General features: G+C 22.0%; 4 protein-coding genes, 1 long non-coding RNA gene and 1 other non-coding gene across 15 annotated transcripts; 2 read left to right on the top strand and 4 right to left on the bottom strand.

Annotated features, from left to right (window-relative positions):
• Nucleotides 1-186: 186 nt before the first annotated feature.
• Nucleotides 187-3,900, top strand: LOC409335 (probable serine hydrolase). 4 transcript variants are annotated; one of them, XM_026439874.1, is made up of 7 exons: nt 187-474; nt 580-722; nt 802-846; nt 963-1,198; nt 2,233-2,580; nt 2,829-3,113; nt 3,570-3,900. In XM_026439874.1, exons 2-6 carry the CDS (start codon nt 662-664, stop codon nt 3,078-3,080), a joined length of 942 nt encoding a protein of 313 aa, XP_026295659.1. In that variant the 5' UTR covers nt 187-474; nt 580-661; the 3' UTR covers nt 3,081-3,113; nt 3,570-3,900. The 4 variants fall into 4 exon arrangements, with proteins under 4 accessions (XP_026295659.1, XP_026295662.1, XP_026295661.1 ...); XM_026439877.1 differs by lacking the exon at nt 3,570-3,900 and adding an exon at nt 1,713-1,948 and having other exon boundaries at nt 963-1,166; nt 2,829-3,149; XM_026439876.1 differs by lacking the exons at nt 963-1,198; nt 3,570-3,900 and adding an exon at nt 1,713-1,948 and having other exon boundaries at nt 2,829-3,149.
• Nucleotides 1,706-4,620, bottom strand: LOC113218673. Its single transcript, XR_003304452.1, has 5 exons — nt 4,473-4,620; nt 3,476-3,845; nt 2,898-3,036; nt 2,243-2,530; nt 1,706-2,026 (listed from the first exon to the last, which is right to left on the bottom strand). It is a non-coding gene; the product is annotated as an uncharacterized LOC113218673 (long non-coding RNA).
• Nucleotides 4,621-4,867: 247 nt separating this feature from the next.
• On the bottom strand, nt 4,868-5,565 carry LOC113218672. The gene is made up of 2 exons (XM_026439878.1): nt 5,320-5,565; nt 4,868-5,156 (listed from the first exon to the last, which is right to left on the bottom strand). Exons 1-2 carry the CDS (start codon nt 5,443-5,445, stop codon nt 5,043-5,045), a joined length of 240 nt encoding a protein of 79 aa, XP_026295663.1. The 5' UTR covers nt 5,446-5,565; the 3' UTR covers nt 4,868-5,042.
• Mir375 (microRNA 375) lies at nt 4,898-4,997 on the top strand. Its single transcript, NR_034295.1, has one exon. It is a non-coding gene; the product is annotated as a microRNA 375 (primary transcript).
• A 193-nt stretch (nt 5,566-5,758) lies between the features above and the next one.
• Nucleotides 5,759-11,425, bottom strand: LOC726633 (trafficking protein particle complex subunit 11). Of its 4 annotated transcripts, none has more exons than XM_026439870.1 (21): nt 11,066-11,224; nt 10,734-10,935; nt 10,483-10,652; nt 10,206-10,394; nt 9,929-10,114; nt 9,698-9,865; nt 9,356-9,560; nt 9,108-9,281; nt 8,889-8,967; nt 8,764-8,818; nt 8,388-8,595; nt 8,102-8,307; nt 7,691-7,996; nt 7,413-7,615; nt 7,205-7,341; nt 6,915-7,127; nt 6,690-6,850; nt 6,388-6,610; nt 6,168-6,276; nt 6,026-6,099; nt 5,759-5,955 (listed from the first exon to the last, which is right to left on the bottom strand). In XM_026439870.1, the coding sequence occupies exons 2-21, from the start codon at nt 10,920-10,922 to the stop codon at nt 5,929-5,931; spliced, it is 3,282 nt and encodes a 1,093-aa protein (XP_026295655.1). In that variant the 5' UTR covers nt 10,923-10,935; nt 11,066-11,224; the 3' UTR covers nt 5,759-5,928. The 4 variants fall into 4 exon arrangements, with proteins under 4 accessions (XP_026295655.1, XP_026295651.1, XP_026295654.1 ...); XM_026439869.1 differs by lacking the exon at nt 11,066-11,224 and adding an exon at nt 11,327-11,425 and having other exon boundaries at nt 5,929-5,955; nt 7,413-7,618; XM_026439868.1 differs by having other exon boundaries at nt 5,929-5,955; nt 7,413-7,618.
• Nucleotides 11,426-11,737: 312 nt separating this feature from the next.
• Nucleotides 11,738-15,992, bottom strand: LOC100578296 (probable G-protein coupled receptor B0563.6). Of its 4 annotated transcripts, XM_026439871.1 has the most exons (7): nt 13,868-14,076; nt 13,734-13,746; nt 13,287-13,546; nt 12,979-13,205; nt 12,588-12,889; nt 12,182-12,416; nt 11,738-12,093 (listed from the first exon to the last, which is right to left on the bottom strand). In XM_026439871.1, the coding sequence occupies exons 3-7, from the start codon at nt 13,366-13,368 to the stop codon at nt 11,899-11,901; spliced, it is 1,041 nt and encodes a 346-aa protein (XP_026295656.1). In that variant the 5' UTR covers nt 13,369-13,546; nt 13,734-13,746; nt 13,868-14,076; the 3' UTR covers nt 11,738-11,898. The 4 variants fall into 4 exon arrangements, with proteins under 4 accessions (XP_026295656.1, XP_016766754.1, XP_006560948.1 ...); XM_016911265.2 differs by lacking the exons at nt 13,734-13,746; nt 13,868-14,076 and adding an exon at nt 15,527-15,992; XM_006560885.3 differs by lacking the exon at nt 13,868-14,076 and having other exon boundaries at nt 13,734-13,756.
• Between the last annotated feature and the right edge of the window lie 465 nt (nt 15,993-16,457).

Here is a 16,457-nt window from a genome sequence, read left to right as displayed (position 1 = left end):
GCTTTTTGCTGGGTCAATAAATTGACGCAAAAATATAAAATTATGAACACATCATATCATAAGAAAAAGACGACATAAAAGAGATTAATACATATACTACTTTATATATATAATATATATATACATATATATATACATATTATATATATATATATATATGTAATACGTAAGTATGTCTTCCAATGTGTTATATGTTAAAAAAGTAGACTTATCTTAGATAAAAGTGCTGTGTAATCCTTTGATATCTGATATATTTAGGAAACGCACAGTAAAGTATTACATTATATTTTAAATAATTTCATCAAAATTCGAAGTATAAATATTTGTAAGAATTATATAATATTAAAGATTTCTTCAAATAAATTTTCAAACATTCATTTGATAATACAATAAAATTATTAACAAATTTTTCAAAAAATACATAAATAAATTGAAAACATAATAAAAATATATAATGTATCAATTTTAAAAAAGGTAATAATTATATTAGACACAAATTATGACTTAACATTATTATACACATATTTAATTTTAATTTAGACAATAATTGATATTTTTATTTTATGAATTTTTTTTCAGAAAAATTGTTAAATACATATATATATAAGAGAAATAATTCTTTACAAATTTTAAACATTATTAGTATTTTATTATCAGCCAGATGAATACAGTTGACAAAGCTACTGATTCTACTGAAAATATAAATGGACATAAAGTACATAGTAAGTCAATATTTTATTTATTAATATATTTTTATGTTAGATTTTTAATTAATTATGATAAAATATTAATAATTTTCAGATGTGGAAGAAATTCAAATACCTGTACCATGGGGTTACTTAAGCGGTCAGTAAATATTGTAATTCATTTTAGTTGCAGTTATATATATGAAAAATTTTCTTTTATTAATAATATTCTAATAACATTTACAAAATATCAAAGAATAATGATAATAAATTTAGGCAAATGGTGGGGACCAATGGATCAACAGCCCATAGTAGCAATACATGGCTGGCAAGATAATGCTGGAACATTTGATAAATTAATTCCATTATTACCATCAAATGTAGCCATTCTAGCTATAGATTTGCCAGGTCATGGTCTATCTTCCCATCTTCCTAGTGGACAATTTTATTATGTATTTTGGGATGGGCTTGTTATACTACGTAGACTTGTTAAATATTATAACTGGAACAAGGTTAGCTAGCAAATAAAAGTTATACAACGATCATTTATTAATTTTAATTTTTTTTTATATAAAAATTCAATTTTTTATTATTATATTTAATTTTTTCATAATGTATCAATATAAATATTTATATTGATATCATTTTGGATTTATTTATAATAAAAGAATTGTTATTATATATATTACATATATTATATATAATTATATAATGACTAAATTTATATTATAGAAATATTTGGAACAAGGTTGACTGTTATAGATTTATATAATTAATCATTATATGTATTCATATATACAATACATGCATTGCAAATCATATACTATCGTTGTATAACTATAGGTTTTATATATATTTTCAAAATCATAATAAATTTCTATTGTTCAGCTACAACTTTGTTTCATATTAAAATTTTTATTTAAGAATGTTTTTTTAGGAAATATAAATTTTAGTATATTTATATATAGTTAAAGTAATTAAATCTAAAAATTATTTTAAATTTTTTCAATAATCACTTACCTGCAGGCAAATGGTGGGGTCCTAAAGGGATCCAACCAATAGTGGCTCTGCATGGACGTCAAGATAATGCTGGCAGTTTTGACACTTTGATTCCTTTATTATGTGATGAGATTTCAGTACTTTGTTTGGATATGCCTGGTCATGGTTTATCTTCCCATTATCCAAAGAGTCAATACTATTATGTTTATTGGGATGGTATTATTCTACTTCGTAGAATTGTAAAATATTTCAAATGGAAGAAGGTTAGCGAGTGGATTAAATATTACCACTCAATTTAGTTTAGTAGTTTAAATAACTATCATATCAATGAATCATAGAATCTATTAAACAAAAAATATTGTTTTATTATTATTGTTATATAACAGTCAGCCTTGAAAGTGTTTACTCCAATTTTGCATGATATAAAAAGTACATTTCATAAAATTAAAATTTATATCCATATATTATTTTATATTCATGAATAATAATTTTCTATTTTTTTCAGTTTTTACATATTTTAATATATAATTAAATATGATTATCATAGGTCAAATTACTTGGACATTCCTTAGGAGGGGCAATATCATTTTTATATGCTGCATTTTATCCTGATGAAGTGGAATTCATGATAAGTTTAGATATTGCAAGTCCTAGTGTAAAAGATGTGGCAAAAAATGTTGCTATACTTAGTGATAGTATTGACAAATTTTTAAAATATGAATTGCTACAATCTGATAGTATTCCATCCTATAGTTATGATGAAGTGCTTAGCATTGTTGAAGATGCTTATAAAGGTTCCATAACTAGAGAAAGTGCCATAATATTAATGAAACGTGGTTTGCGACCTGCCAATGAATCCGAACGATATTATTTTTCACGTGATCCGCGATTAAAGGTAATATTTTATTCATTATAATACATAAATAATTACATATGAATTTATTATATTATACAATATATAAAATTAATCTATAGTTTGTATCATCATAATAATCTGCAATTAGAATAGCAATTGATAATCTACAATTTCATAAATTGTGATCTAAGAATACCAACTACAGATTAATATTAATTGATATTGATTTTACAATAATAAAACATTAATATAATAACATAACATATTTCATATATAATTTAATTTAGGTTTCTGCATTGGGTACAATATCTTTAGATATGGTACTTATATATGCAACTCGGATAAAGTGTGCTTACCTTAATATTCGTGCTATACCTGGATTGAAACTTGATTATCCTGAATCTTATGATAAAGTTTTAGATCAAATAAAAATAGGTGCTAAAAGATTTGAATATCATAAAGTAGAGGGAACTCATCATGTACATTTAAATTATCCTGAAAAAATTGCACCTATAATTAACAGTTTTATAAGTACTTAATGATAAGCAAAATTTAGATATAAACTGATAGGGGTAAGATAGCAAGTGTTAAATTAGAAAAGTTAGTTTTTTGCAAGTTATATTAAATGTATATAGAAATATTTAATTTAAACATATAATTATTTTAGTACATCTATACATTCTCTATGTATTGTGTACAAACAATGAAAATGTATTATGATATTACATTATCTTATGTACTTCCACAATACTTGTGCTTCAAATTATTGAATTTAATTTATTAATTATATTACAAACTATAATTTATTAAAAATCATTATTTTTTTAAAATAATTAAAAAATAATATATTTTTTTAATTTAACCAAATTTTTTCATTTATATTTATATTATAATTTTTTCATATTTTTACAAAATAATATTAAGAAATGATTACATATCACAATTTTGAAAAAAGACCATTCCAAAGATATAGTGTCACTACAGTATTCTATTAACTATAGATAAAATTACGATTTTTCCTTTTTCAGTTTGTTTAAAAATGACTCATAACTTAAAAATATCTTAAAAGTAATAAATGATACTACTTACAAGGCCAATGAACGATGTTTTTATAAAATTTAATGGTACATATTATTTTAATGGATATTACATTTGGTAACCAACAACGATAATGCATTAATGTTTTACTAATGCAACACAGTTATATCAATGTGTATTTTATGCATAACTCGGCGATAAATGACTTCAAAGCGATACATGCTATCATTTCGTACTGCTTGTATTAACTTCTTTTTATAGTTTTACTAAAAAATACGATTGGTATTATATTCAAATATAATTTATTTAAAGAAAATCTAATTGTTTATGTTTGTATGTTTATTTATTGTAATAAATAGTTTCAATTAAAAATGTCTCATAAAATTTTCTATTTCATTTTTCTTTAAATTAAACCTAATTATATTTTTCGAATTATTAAAAATTGCGTTATCATGGAGATAAAATTAGAAAAAGAACAAGAAAGATGCTATACAAGAGATAAAAATGCTATTGATACAGATGTTATGTTATCTACAATATTTAAATCAAAAAATTTCAATGTCAATTTGTTTATTCAAATGGTGAAATAATATAGCCACGTAGAAATATATAATTATATATTAAGACTTTTTTGAACACAGCTGTTTTATATCAGTTCTGGTTAAATTTTTGTTCGATATAAAACGATTAAAAAATAGATTAATAAAAAATGTTTGTCTTATCAACAAACAGGTAAGTAAGATTTAAAATATTAATGCTTTAAAACATCTTATAAATTATAATTTTAAATAAGATATATTTCAAAAAAATCATTATAAATGCTTTATTTTAAGTTATGAAAAAATTTTATATACGATAATGACATATTTTTATATTTTTGTAAAAATACTTACAAATGAAATATAACGTGGAAGTATTATATAGCTTTTTGTCGAATTATTGGTTTAGGTCGTTATCAGGTAACTTCTGAAACGAACTTATCCTATCGTACATATACGTTCTACGTGTCAGTAATTACGAACGATGATAATACCGTCACACGTAAAAAATGAACGTGAATATTTCATTTCTGCAGGTGAATAGTATTCGTACTTGTTCGCGCGTTCTCTTTTTTACATTTTTTTATATAAGAACTATTTGTCTATATTGTAGAATTTATAGTAAGTAGATCATCTTGCAATGTAAGTATATATCTCTTTTTTTAAAGTAAAATTACATAATTATAATGATAAAATATTTTATTCTAATATATTATTAAATATTATAAATTCTTATAATAAAATTTAGTTTATATTTTTTATTTCATTAGTCTAATACAATCGATTGAATTATCAGTTTGGTGCATCGATCCTAACGATCAACAAACTTTTCACTTGAAAGTTTGTTCGTTCGGCTCGAGTTATCAAACTGAATGGATGTACTTCATTTGCAACATGAAATCAACTTGTTATGAAGCAAAAATTTCATATATATTTCTGAAGATGTTTGCGATATTCCATTGCACGTTGTTGTAATTCTCGATCAGTTGGTGTATATGCAGCGTAAGTTCGCAAACGTGCTTTTGCAAGTTCTAGATCCTAATTTAAATTTTTTTTTAATTTTGCATACAAAATTTCTCATTACGCTAAATATTAATTATGTAATAAAATATAAAAATATCTATTTTAATTTGCGAAATATTTATAAAAAAATTTAATTTTTAAGATTACATATGAATTAATTTTAGCAATAATAGCATACCTTTAAAAATTTTCTATTACGAATCAAAGATTCCTCTGAATTTATACGAAAAATAGGTGTTAAGAATTCTTGCAAGTGCTTTTTATTTTGTAATTTTTTCAAAGAAATATAATTATTATCGGACATTATCAATATATTATTATTTATAATCTTTATATTCACAATTCACTTTTTTCTTCAAATTTAATTATTATTATTATAATTTTTAATTTTAAAATGTTTTCATTTATTACGAATTAGAAAAACGTCTTCACGTGACACATGTGGTTGCATAAATGTGGTTTCTATAGAAATATAGGTATGGTAATATAATCGATATCCGCTTCCCGCATCAATAAATATCTAAACTACAACTAAACAACTAAACTAAACTAACATACAATAAATAAATTAAATATATATTTAAGGATAAGGAACTTTTGTTTATTACACTTTAAAGTAACTTAAATAAATTATATTTAACAAATTAGTATTTATAATTTTAAATACGAATTTTTTTTATATTTAAGAATGTATAGATAATGTATCTGTGGCTCAATGTATTATGATAAAAGAACAAAATTTCTTTTTTCTCTATTACCTATCTTCTCACTACATTTGATATTTTATTTATTCTTCTATAGTTTGTGAAGTTGGCTATAAATAAAAAAAAATATTCAAATTTTAATTTTGTATATGCAAATTTCAATAAAATTATAATACTTACAAGGATATATATATGACTTGGTATTGATCTCTCTACCATTTCCAAAAGTCGCGTTTTACTTAATTTGTATTCATCTATATATAAATGTAATTAAATTTGATTAACATGTAATTAAAAATACATTAATTAATAAAATTATTACCATCAGGAATTGTTAATGATAATGTTGGAAGTTGTACAAAACCTGCCACCAATGGTCGTAAAATCCATTCAACTTTTCTTTCATTTTTTGGAAGTATATAAATATCAATCTAAAATTGAAAAATATAAATTAAATTAATTAATTAATTATTTATTAAATTATCAATTAATGAAGTTTATTATCATATTATAAATTTTAAAGATTTAAGATAAATAATTACTTGTTTTTGTCCAGCAAACATAAAAGCATCACTAGCTTCCATAGTTAATCGTAACGTAATCATTTGATCGGAATGATTTTTTATAAAATACGATATTAGTAACGGTGTACGAACCCAACCATGAGCAGGTAATTTAGCTTCTAAACCAATTACTGCATCTTCAATTCCTAACGGAGATAAAGTAACACTACTACTAGTTTCTAATGCATTATCATCATTTGCACTAAAATAAAAAATATTAATATTAAACTATTTAATCATTTTAACAATTTTAATAATAAAAATAATATAATTTTGTTTACCGTTTCCATCTAATGGTATAAACACCTGTACTGATAGGTTGTTCACCACTCACTTTTGGTATCAAATAATATGCATCTGTACTTGTTTCATTTTCAGATAATGTAATACCGGCCAAAACAGATACTGATTGATCTTCACTCTCTCTTTCTATTGAATCTCCCTATAAATAATATATAATTATATATCATGAATAAAAAATAATAATTAATAAAGATATTATTTACCAATTCTATAGAAGTATTTATAATATATATAGGCCATGGAGAGATACAAGAAATATGAGGCATAATTATAAATGGTTCATAAATAAAACCTTTTGTTAATGGTTCAAAAAGTGATGTATAAAATAATGTTGATATTTCAAATGGTTTTGTAACTGACAATGAATATATTAATTCTTTAAATCCTTTAATTTGTTTAGATCTTGAATATTCTACCTGTTATAATAAAATTATATATGTATGCATTATTTTATTACATAAAGATTAAAAAGATTAATTAAAATAATATATACCTTTATATGTATATCTCGATCACCAACTTTGTGAGCTCTTAAATATACAGTTTGACGAGTAACGCAATTATTTCCCAAATTATTAATGGATATCGATATTACTGATTGTTTATTATTCATTGTTAAGCTTAATTCCGCTATAATTTAATGAAATCATAATTAATAAATATTTTTTTAATATTTAAATATTTTTTTAATAATTACATACTTGATTGTTCATTTGTTCCATCAGATACAAGTAATACATTTAAAATTGCTGATGATATTTCTTCATTAGCAGTAATAGATATATTAATAGGTAGCCATTCTCCTAAAAGCGCCGGATTATTTGATTCTGCACTTATACTTAGACTAGATTCTTCCTGTTTTATTTCGGCACTGACTAATGGTTGTATTGTTTCGAATTCTCCTCTACTATTATAAATATAAAATGCATCAGTTTTTTTGCATAAAAATATAAATAAAAATGCTTTATTTTAAACATACCGAAGTTGTTGTATTTCAGGATATAATCGGCTTAAAAAATTTGTTTCTCTTCCTAGAGCAGAAAATCTCAAAATAATGCAGCAACTTTCATCATTACCCATGTACAATGAAATTGTAGTAATGCGCATTTCATTACTATCATTTTTTTGTGGAGCTTGAAATTGATGAAGAAATTTTTTCATTTCTTTCCCATGAAAAATAAGATTACTATGTTTAGTATCATTAATAATAAATTCTTCATTATATCCTGGATTATTAATTGTTATTGATATTTTAGAAAATTCAATGGTATTACTATATGAATTTCTAAACAAAATATAAATTTTATTAGAAATTGTCTTTTTTTCATATACATATAAATATATATTATACATATATATATATAAAAATAATGTAAGCTTATAAAATTACCTAATAATGACTTCCACACTAACCATAGAATTGACTGCATACTTTGGTTGCAAAAACCTTGCTTTAACTTCTATAAACGAACTCATGTTATTATCATCAATTGTAAAAACAAGTGGTTCTGATTGATTAAGTTCGATTATCCATTTTTCTACTGCGGGATATTTCACATCATCGGGTAAATCAGAATCCGGAGTTGGTGATTTTTTCTATAATTTCATATTCTGTATAATTAATTAATTACAAATATTTATATAAAATTAAGATTATATTGTATAAAATTACTCACATGAAGAATATTAATAATATTATTATAGATAGAAATTTTATAATCCTCCGAAAATGTAGTAGAAGGTCCCAAAGCTTCAAATGCCAAGGTGATGTAGTCTTGAATATTCGTGGAAAGATATGCCGCACGCAAAGCATTTTTTAAGATATTTGTGATTAAGACAGGCCACCGTTCACCGTGATATTCCCATAACATGTGCATCAATAATCTGGCCAATCAAATTTTATGATTTTGATGTTAAGTAATGAAATATGTCTAGATAAAAATAATGTTAGAGTCAAACTTTGGACTAATGAATAATACAAAATTTTTTTGTATTATTTTTGCTTTACAATAAATTTATATACATATATATATTAATATTCTTTTGACTTACGTTAGAACTTTTCCATAATCCTTACAATTATAATATTCTTCAGCCATTTGTACAACTAAAACAATTATTATGTATATTATTAAACAAAGTTTACATATTATTTATTTTAATTAAATATATTTTACCTAATACTCTTCTCATTCGTGGACATCTATATACTTTAAATTGTGAAATTGCATTACCCAATAAACCAATAATTATATTCTGAAAATAATATAATAATTATATATTAGAAAATATAGTAATTTTATATTAGAATAATTTTTATTTATATGAAATTGATAAAAATAAATAAAAATTTTTAAATAAAAAAATCTTTTAAATAAAAATGAATTTATTCTTACTGAATGATTAACTGTATATTTTTCTTTATACTGCAAAGCCTGTATAGCAAGTACTTCTTTCATAGAATCTGCAGGTTCTGCACTTAATTTTCCAGGACGCCATGGTCGCTGTCCATAGAATTCAAGTTTTTCTTCTCCTGCTAATGGATCAGGTTCTGGATAGCTATTTACATTCTAAAATGACATATATTTATAATAAAAATTTTGTATAAAAATATTATTTATTAAATATTCCAATCTATGTATACCTGACAAAGTTCTTTGCAAGCTGCTTGCCTTAAACCTGCATGATGAGCTGCTGATTGAAAATAATATCCAGGATGCTGAGTTTGAACAGCAGGAAGTCCTTGTCGAATAGCATCATCAAATAATTCTGCAAATGTGGAAAATTGACTACACATCCAAGCATGATGTTCAAATATAAGTTCCTTTGGACCAGTCCATAATTTAAATCTGCATTACCAATTTAATTATATTTATATATTAATTATATTTATATATATTATAAATAATATTATAATTATTATAATTATATATTATAATTATTATATCCTTATTTTATTATGAAATTTATTATGAATATTTCTGACCTGTCAGTATGAAGTCTAAATTGTGATATAGCATCTTTAGGAACATTTAAGTTGAACATTATTTTACATAATTTATAATTTATAAAAGAAGCAATAGTTGTAATTTCCATTACATTTGTGTCTGTTATTTGTATTTCTAATAAATGATTATATGCTTGAGTATAATGCCTATAAAATAAATTTTGTGCATTTTATTTGTGCTCAATTTTTTTTTAATTTTATTATACTTACTTCTGAGCTAAATTTTGATCTTGTTTCAATTCATTTAAAAATGCCATTTTAAATTGATGGCGTACAAATAAATGTTTATATGTATTTTTTTGCACAGTTTTATTAAGTTGATCTCTATGTCCTTTGACAATACGATATTCATGATGATAAAAGTTTTGTGCTAGATCATATAAAGCACTTTCCAATCTATAATATATAAATATATATAATCAATATATATAATCAATATATAATATATACATATATAATAATCAAGAATTTACAATTTATTAATTACCTAGAAATGTATCCCAATAAATGATTTCCATGTGGTAAAATATATAATAATTTTGGAGATAGTTCACATGCTCCACACACAGCTGTAGCACGTTCAGTTGCAATAGCATTTTCAGATCCTGGTGGAGGTTGTGTACATTGCTGTATAAGTACTACAGCTATTTTTGTAGTTCTTCCATCCAAAGCATTTCTAAAAGAGTAAATAATTAAAAATATTAATTATATTTCTTCTAAATACATAATATTTATGATAATAATATATGATATATAAGAAATACCTGAGAGATTGTACTTTAGAAGCACATTCCATTTTTTTCTCATTCCATTGTGGATCATTCCAATCTAAATTATAAAATACAACAACTACAGCTGGAATTTCATTAAGATATTTGTTCATCCAATTACGTTTTAATATTCCTTTAGGTTTATAATATTCATATGAATTTCTCTAAAATATATCAATAATAATAATTTAACAATTCAATAATAATATACATAAGTTATATTTTATAATTATATAATAAAAAACCTTGGGTTTTACTGTAGGAAATTCATGAGTAGGAGTAAGTAATTTAAATTGTATGGCAGAACTTTCTAATCTTCGATTATTACTGAATGCATCCCAAATTGACCGATGTATAGGATTGACAATATTTAAACCACTTAAGCCAATAAGAGCTAATGGTTTAATAATTAATTCTGGTGGTAATTCACACATAATTAAGGACTAACTGTAAAAAAAGCAAAAATATAATAATTATTTAATCAATTTTATAAATATTAAAATTTTATATGAAAAAATATAAATTATATTAAATTATATGTTATATGAAGTAAATGCTCATATATGTTTAAGCATACCCAACTATTTACACAATGAACTACATCGAGGAAAAAACTATTGAGTTAAAACTTCGTGTAAAAAATACTTATAATAAAAAATACTTATAATATCGAAGCGATCTATGTATAATTTGACAGTTTAGGTTATGTATTATTTTTTTTGATAATTTGTATATTCGTGATTACTAGTGCCATCTAGTATCATTATTATAATAATTAGTAAATTTAATATAAGTATAATTAAATAATTGCACTACAAATATTTTACTAATATCATACCATAGATATAATATTTATATGCTTATACATACAAATAGCATACAAGCACAGATAAGATATAGAATAGATGTGACATATTATGATTTCAGATTTCTCGTGATTTCATATATTCTGAAATATTTTGCAAAAAACCGGCGTTAAAAAAATAAGATTATTTCTTATGTTCTTTGCAATTTATATTAAAAATAATTTATATTTAACTGGTCTTACATTTAATTAATTAAAATTTATTTTCTTTATTAAAGATTGAGAAACTCTAAAATCCCTAATATTTAAAGTTCAAAAATAGATATATATTTTTTATCTTTTGTAGGATTTTATTATCCAATAAAAAATAAAAAAATATAATTTATTTTTAATAATAAATAAAATTAATTAATATTTTTGAGGTAAATATTAGTTTCGAAAATATTTTCACGAAATATAATTTTTATTATGTAATAATTTCCACATGACAAAATAAAATAATATTTCATTATATGTTTATCATATATTTTTCATTATAATATATTTTATAATTTAAATAAATGAATATTATGTAATATCTATATAAAATATATATAATATAATTCTTAGACATCAGCGGCATTTAATATTTCGGATTCTTTATCTTCTTCCATTGGATTCAATTTACTCATAGAAGCTGGAGAATTTAATTTTGTTTGTTCAGGTGTTAATCGAACTGTTGTACCATGCCGACTATAATCTTCAATTTCCCCTATTGGTCGATCAGAATCTTCTTCTATAACATTTTTTCTGCATCTATTCTTTATTTTAAATTTTTAAAATTAGAAAATTTAATTTAAAATATTTTTTATTTAATTATTAGTATATTTTAATAAAATTTTTATCTACCTGAAGAATTTTGAGAAATTCTTTTCGAAATTCTTTACTACATGAAAAATATATGATAATATGGGCAGCAAAGTTACAAAGTTCTGTAACAGCAGCAAATGCTCGAAATAAAAGGCAATCATCATTCATATTTTCGTAATCATGATATAAAAATTCAAGCAATATTGAAGGAATCATTGTTATTATAAAACATATTGCCATTATCGCCATTAATATTGCTAAATGCTGTTCTTCTCTAAAAAAAAAAAAAAAAATATAAGTATTCTATAAATATTATGCATTTTATTAATAAAACAAAATTTTTTTTTAAATAAAAAAAAATTTTTTTGCACGATATTTCAAATTAATATTTCATTTATGAAAATTTTATTTTTTGTTTTTATTTTTGTCTTTGTTTTTACACTACCTGTATCCTCGATTGCGAGTTAATAAAGATGTTTCAGGAATATTTGGATTGCGAAATTTTTCAGAAACTGATTGAAATTCTCTTTTTTTAGCATTAAGTTGTAAAAATCTCTTGATAACAAAACTATTTAGCAAAAGAAGAATTATAGTTGGACAAAGTCGTAATATAATTTCCATCATCCAAATATATACATTCCACAAAATACTTTGTGTAATGGATATATTTTCACGTAATGTAAAAATTGTCCCAGTATCTTCTTGTTGTTCATATACTGTTCTCATTCCTGTTAAGGGAGCGCTTACCTATAAAATGATTTTAAATAAAATTGGATTTTTGATATATACAATGATTATTTTTTTCTAAGAAAAAATAAAAAATATTATTTTAATACCGCAAATCCAAGAATGAAAGAACATAGAATGAAGGAACGAATATTCTTGCGTGTATTCCTGCTACGAATACGAGTCGGGAAAAAAATAAAGATATATCGATCGACGATTACGCTGGTCATAATTAAAATGCTAGCTATAGCAAAGGTGTTTACAGCAACCAGTTCCAAATGAGCATGATAAAAAACGGATGGATAATTATTTTTCATTCCGAATCCTAATCTAATAACTGAAATCATATACTTTTATTGGAATTAATTTAGAATTTTTTTATTTACATATTTTTTAATAATTCTATTATGATACATACATATAGGTATCCAACATAAAAGAACACCGATGTGTGCTGATGTTAATCCTCGAAGATATAAGTATGCAATTCCTCGAAACATCGGAGTGGATAACACCAGAAATATTAAAATATTACCAAAAATGCCGCTAATTATAATTGCAGGGATTATTATTCTATAAACGATGTGTAATAAAGACGTAGTCTCATTAAAAGCATGTCTGTTTATGTTAATTACATTATTCCAGGTAAAATTTTCATTGTCACAACATAAAAGGGTTCTATAAAATATAATATATAAATGTATTTAAAAATAGCAAAATAATGTAGTATATTTAAAATATAAATTTAATTAAAATATGAATTTTAAAAAATTGATAAATTTTTTAAATTTATGAAAATTTTCAATATTTTATTATTATTATTGTACTTATTTATAAAATAAGTATATTGTCTTTTATAACATACCCTCTAAGTATTCCTGTTAACATAGTAGATATTTTAAAATTAGTAAAAAAGCACAATTTAAAAATTATATTATGTATATAGTAAATTAAAATCTACTAATATTTATTAATATGTTAAAGATTTTTTTATCTCACTTGTACATAGATGTAATTATAGAATTCTTATTAATGAACACTTGAGTAAAACACAACGGGTGCACAAATTCTGCGAGATTTATCCCTGATGAATTTGCTACTATATTTTCTATAAAAAGTCAATATTGCGCATGCTCTTATAAAGGTTAACTTATTGTTATAATGTAATAAAATATATTTACTGTACATTATAATTATATTCCAGTGCCTTTTTATAAATTAATTTGATTAAAAATATTAATTAATTTAATAAAAAATATAATTCTCGTTCGATTAATAATTTTTTTATTTCTATTAAAATAATAAAATATATTATATCGATAATATGAATAATTAAAATATTTAGCTAAGATAGATGAATTCTACTATATTACTAAATAAGTTAATGTGAAATAGAAATTTTAAATAAAATTTATCTTCTATTGTTTCTTTTAATTTTCAAACAAAATTTTATCATGAATTTTATACAATATTTCTATGTTTGAATTTTATATAATATAATATAGATTTTTTGACAAATAAAACTTAACATCATACAAATTTATTTTTAGCTGTAAAACTTAAAATTAATCGATTATTTTTATTTAAGATGATATTATTCATGAGCTTTTATATCATTATGATTCTGATATCGGATAAATTTTGCTTGTTTTTTTTTTTCAAATATTTAGATAATTCTTAAGCATACACGTTCAGATATTATCTTATGAAAATAAATTTTTAATATGATATATTTAATAATTTTGATAAAATTTGCACATTATAGATTTTCAAGTATTGTTCCATAAAAGAATTCCGTGACAATTTGAAAAATTGAAAAATTAACATAGTAAAAAAGAAATCTCATATAACACATGAAAGTTTGATATATAAAAATCAATAATTAAATGATAAAAAAAGAAAAATTTATATTTTTAAATACAATCTTAGATAATAATTATCATTTTATCATGAGCTTTAGATTTTTATCGATATTCCAAAAAAATGAGCAATTATTTCAAGCAGAAAGCACCATAGAAGCATTCCTTACAGTCGATAGAGCATCTATTCGTGCGACTAACGAAAATGCAAAACTATGGAATTAAACTTGATAAAGTATTATATATGGATACTAATTTTTATCATACCCGGAAGATATTTTAATGGTATAAAATGTATTATTTAAAATTATATATTTTCAAAATCTAATAATGAATAAAAATTATTAGAAATTTTTTAATTCTTTTTATATATATTTAAAAATTTATGAATAAGATAAGATCAAATTGAAGAAAGATTGTTAATTTAATAGAAATATTCTGAATTTTAAAACTTAGAAATATTTTTGATTAAAAGTCAAAATATTGGAAAGATATTAAAAAGAAAAATAAAATTTTCTATTTTATTTTTTTCTTTAAAATAAATCATTAATTTTAAATTCTTCATTAAGAAAATTTAATAAAAGAAAAAAAATTTTATATCATTATAAATCATTTATAAATCATTTTACTATTAATGTTTTAAAGTATCAAAAACAATTTGTGCATAGAAAATTTTTTGAAAAAAATATATTTTTTTTAGTCTTTATTTTTATTAAATATAGTAATTAACAATACTAACTTCAAAAAATTAAATAAAAAGATATGTATATACATATATATTGAAAAATTACATACGTACACATATATTTATATATATCGAAAAAATTCTTGATGTATTGAGTTCGAAGTTCTCCATCGAAATTCTTTATTTTCGATACTTTATCGAATATATATATAAATAAAAAAATTTTGAGAATATTTTAGAGAATATTTTAAAGAATATTTATTCAGAAAAAATACGTTATATAAACTTCATTTTGAACTATCATTTAACTCAATTTTTTGTTTCATTCCATTAAAAACACTTAAAAACACTTCAATCAGTGTATATATTTAAAATGAGAATATTTTTAAAATTATTTTTTTCATAGATAGATTTTAATTAGTTTCGTTAACACTTGAAGATCGATGATCTATCTATAAATCCGATGGAATAAGATGTACTTTTCACTTTTTTGTTAAAGATGCAACTAGCATTATGAATTGATGCGCATGCGTCATTATTGCCGTTACTGATATTCTGAACATGGCGCATAATAATATTACATTCAAACGAATTGCTGTGAATCATATTTGACAAAAAAAATATGATTTATTGTTAAAAGAAATTTTGTAGCAATCATTACAACAAAAGAAAGAAATTATTATTAAATATATTTTGATCAATATTTTTATAAAATATTTTTATAATTATAAATACATGTGATTTTGCATTCTTTGTCATTTACATTTTGATTATTTATTATAGTAATAATAATAGTAAATAATATTGTATTTGTTGTTCTTATATTATTTCTTATATTTCTTTCAATTTAAAAAAAAATTTATATTCTGATTTAATAGCATTGAGACTTGAAAAAAATTTGATAACAATTATTGTAACAGAATAATTACAGTAAATCATTTAAATATAACTGTGTTAAAAGATTAATATTTTAAATTTATAAAATCTTAAATAATTTTAAATGCCTATTAAAAATAAAATTTATTAAAAAAAAATAGCATGCATA

This window comes from Apis mellifera, linkage group LG3, assembly GCF_003254395.2.
Source record: "Apis mellifera strain DH4 linkage group LG3, Amel_HAv3.1, whole genome shotgun sequence".
In the NCBI taxonomy this organism is placed as follows: Eukaryota; Metazoa; Arthropoda; class Insecta; order Hymenoptera; family Apidae; genus Apis; species Apis mellifera.
The sequence above is the reverse complement of the archived record's forward strand: the minus strand, read 5'-3'. Positions and strand labels throughout refer to the sequence as shown.

What these genes read in the sequence shown, in the direction of transcription:
- LOC100578296 (XM_006560885.3), bottom strand. Translation starts at nt 13,756, where the DNA reads ATGTTAACAGGAATACTTAGAGG. An exon ending in TTAACAGGAATACTTAGAGG is followed by an intron (nt 13,547 to 13,733) that starts GTATGTTATAAA and finishes TATATTTTATAG; the next exon opens with AACCCTTTTATGTTGTGACA. An exon ending in CTTTCATTCTTGGATTTGCG is followed by an intron (nt 12,890 to 12,978) that starts GTATTAAAATAA and finishes ATCATTTTATAG; the next exon opens with GTAAGCGCTCCCTTAACAGG.
- LOC726633 (XM_026439869.1), bottom strand. Translation starts at nt 10,922, where the DNA reads ATGTGTGAATTACCACCAGAATTAATTATTAAACCATTAGCTCTTATT. An exon ending in GATTATGGAAAAGTTCTAAC is followed by an intron (nt 8,596 to 8,763) that starts GTAAGTCAAAAG and finishes TTGATTGGCCAG; the next exon opens with ATTATTGATGCACATGTTAT. An exon ending in CCTGAAATACAACAACTTCG is followed by an intron (nt 7,619 to 7,690) that starts GTATGTTTAAAA and finishes TATTTATAATAG; the next exon opens with TAGAGGAGAATTCGAAACAA.
- LOC409335 (XM_026439877.1), top strand. Translation starts at nt 662, where the DNA reads ATGAATACAGTTGACAAAGCTACTGATTCTACTGAAAATATAAATGGA. An exon ending in ACCATGGGGTTACTTAAGCG is followed by an intron (nt 847 to 962) that starts GTCAGTAAATAT and finishes TAATAAATTTAG; the next exon opens with GCAAATGGTGGGGACCAATG. An exon ending in CACGTGATCCGCGATTAAAG is followed by an intron (nt 2,581 to 2,828) that starts GTAATATTTTAT and finishes AATTTAATTTAG; the next exon opens with GTTTCTGCATTGGGTACAAT.
- LOC113218672 (XM_026439878.1), bottom strand. Translation starts at nt 5,445, where the DNA reads ATGTCCGATAATAATTATATTTCTTTGAAAAAATTACAAAATAAAAAG. An exon ending in GTAATAGAAAATTTTTAAAG is followed by an intron (nt 5,157 to 5,319) that starts GTATGCTATTAT and finishes AATTTAAATTAG; the next exon opens with GATCTAGAACTTGCAAAAGC.